Source organism: Sipha flava, unplaced genomic scaffold, assembly GCF_003268045.1.
Source record: "Sipha flava isolate LNK unplaced genomic scaffold, YSA_version1 258_pilon_pilon, whole genome shotgun sequence".
Classification (NCBI taxonomy): domain Eukaryota; kingdom Metazoa; phylum Arthropoda; class Insecta; order Hemiptera; family Aphididae; genus Sipha; species Sipha flava.
The window spans coordinates 2706506-2712293 of NW_020272917.1; the positions used below are offsets into that span (position 1 = coordinate 2706506).

Sequence of the window (5788 nt, forward strand, 5' to 3'; positions counted from 1 at the left end):
TAAAAAAAAATTATTTTTTATTTCCTGAAAATTTATAAAATTGGAAATAACTGGTTATTACACCGATGCATTCAATTGGACTCCATGTGTAATATATTCATGACATGCTTTTACAATAATGTTTTTAAATTTTTATGATCAAACATTCGAATAGAAAATCTGCATCAAAAGATTCCAGCCATAACTTTTCAGTTAAAACATTTAAAGATTATCGTAAATTTTGAATATTCTCAATATTCTTAACTTCTTCTGTTTGAAGAAAGAATTAGAAAAAAAAAACTCTTAAATTTTATTGATCAAACTAAATTATTTTTATTACATTTATAAACCAATAAATATCAACTCTTTATTTTAGACTTGGTGGTCAAAATAAAAATTAAATTAATATTAAGTAAGTGTCAATTATGAATGTATATACCAAACCAGCAGGCAACTTAATAATTTGATTAAAAGTCAGTTCAAATCTAATATAATTTTATGCTACGCTACTACAATAGAATTTGTATAAAAAATATACATCTAATCTATAAATTAGTAAAATTATACATACAATTTTTATTTATTTTTTTTATTTTATTTATTCACGGAAATACATATAAAGTAAAATAAATTGCACGGAAATATAATAATTGTTTAGTTGAAAATAAAGGTTCCTATTACACGTGTAATTACAAATACACGTGTATTTAAAAAAATATATTTTTATTATTAATTTGAATTTGGGTTAACATATTTGTTCATTTATACTTATATTTGAGTTCTCAGATAATTGAAATACATGTTATGTTAAAAAAAAGAAAACGATTCAACGCACGCTCTTTTTGAAAATAATAAAATCCTCTTGTAAATTTTAGTTTTATTTTTAATTTTTCGTGTATTTAAATTATAAGAACTCAAATACAAGAATAATTGTAAAAATACTAAATGCGTTAACTCAAGTTGAAATTTACAATGAAAATGAAATTACGTTTTAAATACTTGTGTATTTATAACTCTACGTACTTGTATATATTAATTACACGTGTATTTAAATTGCACGTCTAAAACCATAGGCATTAGTTACAAACTTAAAATATAAAGTATACTCTTCAATTAATGTGTAAATACATGAATTGTCATCCTGATTTATAATAAATTAATCAAGTGTTTATAAATATTTATCTATTTTCATTTTTTCGTCCAACAATCAATGGTTACTTAATTAATATGATGAATATGTCATCAATGAACATTTCATAGATTATATGTAGTTTAATACTTTCTACCGAAAAGAAATGACGATTAAATTAAGTAAGTAACACAGTGAATGGAAATTGTAGAACATACATACTGATGAGCACCATAAAATATATTGTTCCTTTAAATTTCCAATATAAAAATCATTGCATACTAATGGAGCCCCCAAAACACCGATTTAAATGAACTCGGCTTCTTTTAATTATATACAATATAATAACCGTATAAATAACATATACATTGTACTTGTTAAAAATACTCAGAATATATATTACCTATAAATGCATCATATTTCATCAAACAAATCCCCATTAATTTTAGTATAAAACAATAATTGGGTTAATTTTTATATTTATAAATAAGTTTTTCTTAGAGGATTCATAAAAAAATAATATTTGAATCACTAACAGTTTTGTGCGTATTCTATGGTAGCCATAAATTGTATTAGTATACAATCATGCTCTGTAAAAATTAGTTTGCATTCGGAAACAAAAAAAATTGTTTCCCCTTTCTTATCTCAGTAGTTACTAAATGATAATATCTACAAAAAAAGAAGATGTCTTCTATTTTGTTCAATTGAACATTCGAAGCATATGCTATGTAAAATACTGAAAAAAAATTATCACAAAAGGTATTATTTTATATAAACATAAGAACTGTCATGAAATTAGGTATGTCGGTTTTAAACAGAAGTTTGACATTAAAATCTCATTATGAATACTAAAAAATCTTGTTTCCGGACAAATTCCCTAACATTTTAAATCGTATTTTAGAAAAATGTTTCGCTATTGATAGATTAAAACATAAAAGTATACTTTTCAAATCATATTCAAAGCTAGATAGTGCAAGGGAAGTTTTAGTTTTTATTGTTATAATAGATGACAATAAATTGGAGTTTTCTCATTGAGTTAATTACATCATTTTCTTGGTAAAATTAATCATGTTTCTCATAACTTTTTTTAAACTTCCAGAAAAATTAATCCGTAATATATTCAATATAATCACTCATTAAATAGACTCTTTTTAATGATTATAAAAACCAAACAAGAAATCAAAATCTAAAATATACCATTCATTTGGACATAATATATAATATAGTTCATAGATAATATAGATATTAAAAATGTGATTGAATATAATTTGTAAAAATGAACATTTTAATTAATGTTAGCACAATACAATTCAAAGGAATACATTAAAATTATAAATTATTAATGAAAATTAAATTGTAACTATAATTTAAATTTAAGTAAAAACTATTAAAGAAAAAAAAAATGCACACACAAATCAATTCTATAAATTTCATAAATAATAAATGGTAAGCTGTATTGTAATATTTAAATAGGTCCATTCAATCGTTTTCTATTTTATCAACGAATAGTTTAATTTTTCAAATGTTATCCAATGATTTAGCTCAATCACAATTGCTGACAATGCGATTATCACCAAAAAAGTGTTCTCTAAAAAGAGGTTTCATTATAATTGTCTATAAGCTATTTATTGTTATTTTGTGTAAAAAAGTTTAATATTGGACATGGAAATTCGATTTTACACCATAATGATAATTACTTAAGTGATGAATTTGAAAATTTGGTTAAAAAGTGTAATCAAATTAGCTCTTTATACTTTGTCGTCATGTTGTCCGAGGCGTTGTGTACCACTTTGTATACCACGCGGCGTATGTGGGTACTTGGCAGTCGGATGTCATACAGAAATAATAGGATATTCAACAGTTGTGACAGTGACCTATCAATTTCACTGGCACACACACACCCACACCCAAAAACGCACGTGCACACATACACACACACACACACACACACACACACACACACACACACACAGGTATCATGCGATTAATATTCAGTCGCACCGATAGCTGTTGGAAACGTGATTAAACGAAGATTTTCTACGAGCTCGTCCCCCGCCAAACATCCCGGTTCGATATACTGCGAAACCGCTAAAGAGCACCTATAAAACCATAGGACACGATCGATCAGACATCAAACACACCACAGCAGTCCATCGTATCACACAGCCATACACGTACACCACTGCAGCACCACACACGTCACGATGGCTCGTTTTTTGTGTTTGTTCCTGTCCGTCACCGTGATAGCTGCCGCGGCGCTCAGCTCTCCGCTGAATAACGACAACGACAAGCAACAGGTAAACAACGCGTTTTTTCACCGTTTTCGTATGCGTTAATAATATTTTCTCGCCGTGATTTCATACGACCGAAGGACGTGACCAACAACGATCTGGGGATCACGGAACAACTTCAGGAGCTCATTGAAAAACGTGACGTGTCCGTGGAACTCGGCGGTGCTACTGTGACCGTGTCACCCAGAAACTTGGAAGAAAACGAATTGGGCCTCACGCTGAAGTTGCCCAGCTCTGCCGAACCCAGAAGTGAGTACCCACTGTGTAATGTATATTATGTCCTAGGTGGAGGGTGGGGAAACGCTTTGTTGCCCTGGACCATGTGGAGCGTTTCACATTTAACGGGCTACAACGGGAAAAATGTCAATGCACTCAAGACCATATTACATAGAGTTAAACGTTTTGATTGATAGGTAACGATTTCGTGAAACTCAACTAACTCATCTCGTGTTCACCACTCACTGGGTCGTCGTGTACCGCAGTTTACCGGAAAAGCTTTCCCACCTATCCAGTACAGTATCTCATTGTTCGCTTTGTTTTAGGCAAACGCCATAAGCTGAAGAAGATCCTGATGCCCATCATGGTGTTCGTCATGCTCAAGGCTTTGACCCTTATCCCGCTCGCAATCGGTGTGTTGGGCTTGAAGGCCTGGAATGCCCTACAACTGTCCTTCTTCTCGTTCGTCATATCCATTGGGTTAGCCATCTTCCAGTTGGTCAAGAAGGCCGCCGAATCTCCACCATCTTTGACCACCCACGATGCCGGCATCTACGGTGCACCCCCGGCCCATTACGCCAGGAGCATCGAGGAACACGCCCACCAGTTGGCCTACGGTTCCAACCAAGTCAGATAGGTACGGTATACGAAACGTGGTTGCAATAAATAGTCCGACGACGGGTACTGCGCGTAACAACGTCATGGCCGGACTAATTATACAGTGGTTAATCTGTATGTATTCGTGTATGTTTTCAGACGCTGTCAATCGACGTCGGTGCGACTGTTGCACAGCTGTTACAGCTGATAGCTCATGGACGCTGGGTCGTACACAAACGCTTATTGGATCCTCCGCGTATCGTTACACGGAAATAATAATATTTATTTACATCGACTATTTATTACTACTAAATTATTATGAACAACATTGTAAATACAGTAAATTATTATCCTCATTGTCTATACAACTGGCTTATTGTGGCCATCATTGTTTCCGATTGAAAAATATTATAGTATATTTTGTTAATCTATGTGTAACTCTTGTCATTTTTTATACCGACCAATATTCCTATCTAAATACATTAAAAACACGCTTTACGGTAAAACATTAAAACCCCTCAAGTATATTTTTATGTCAGTTTACAGTAAACAGATTAAAATAGTTTGGAAAAAAAAAATTATAATAATAAAATAATAAGGTATTTTCAAAAATTTTATTTTATTAATTATTACAAATAGCTAATTTTTTTCAACTTTTTAACAGAATATAATGTACCTACTCGAAAGAATTTTTTTTTTACGTGAAAATTTGTTTCATTTCCATATTAATAATAAACTATTTATTAACATGTACCTACTACAAATAAAAAAAATGTATACATTCACAAAACATGAACAATTTAAAAAGTTGATTAATTTTACTGTAATATTTAAAATAAATAATTATTATCCGGTGAAAAAGAAATTAAATTTTTACCGTATACCATACATCATTAATGCTTGATTATGTATTGTGTGACCCCAAAAATAAATTAAAACATTTATATATACATGAATTTATAGACAAACCATTATTATTATTATTATTATTATACATACATATTTATATGTATTGTAAATATATATTCGACATTTTAAACTAAAACTAATATTGATACCTACATTCAAAAACTTTAAAATGAATTAAGCAATTTGGTCTTAGTTTGGTCATTCGTAATTTATATTGCATTATTTGTACCAATTGTATTTCACATTAAAATTTATATATATCAATGACAAAAAATAATTTAAAAAAATCTGTGTATAGTTAAAATCTGTAATATATACATATAATCTTATATATTAACAATAAAAACTATAAATAGTTAATATAAGTTGTAGTAAAATACATTTTTCTTCATTATAATAAATTAAATGCAGTAAAAACTTTCTATAACGAAACGCTTTATAACAAAAAACTTTATATAACGTAAACATTACATCAATAGCGTAATGCACAAATGTAATAAGTGACATTTTTTTGAAAAATGAGTTAAGTGCATATTCAATTTAATCATAAAATTCTACACATTATGCACAAACGAATTTATAACATTATTCAAGTAATTATGGTTCTTTATTGAAATTAGAAGAAAAATGTGAAATCTTTAAGTATTACTTCTTACGTGTACAAAAT

The 5788-nt window shown here is 29.4% G+C and overlaps 1 protein-coding gene across 1 annotated transcript; it reads left to right on the top strand.

Annotated features, from left to right (window-relative positions):
* The first annotated feature begins 3229 nt into the window (after positions 1–3229).
* On the top strand, positions 3230–4643 carry LOC112684836. The gene is made up of 4 exons (XM_025556540.1): positions 3230–3405; positions 3480–3648; positions 3942–4252; positions 4372–4643. Exons 1-3 carry the CDS (start codon positions 3313–3315, stop codon positions 4250–4252), a joined length of 573 nt encoding a protein of 190 aa, XP_025412325.1. The 5' UTR covers positions 3230–3312; the 3' UTR covers positions 4372–4643.
* The last annotated feature ends 1145 nt before the right edge of the window (positions 4644–5788 follow it).

Excerpts from the sequence above, each read along its gene's own strand:
- LOC112684836 (XM_025556540.1), top strand. The coding sequence starts at position 3,313 with ATGGCTCGTTTTTTGTGTTTGTTCCTGTCCGTCACCGTGATAGCTGCC. Across the intron at positions 3,406-3,479 it reads ACGACAACGACAAGCAACAG|GACGTGACCAACAACGATCT; the intron begins GTAAACAACGCG and ends ATACGACCGAAG. Across the intron at positions 3,649-3,941 it reads CAGCTCTGCCGAACCCAGAA|GCAAACGCCATAAGCTGAAG; the intron begins GTGAGTACCCAC and ends GCTTTGTTTTAG.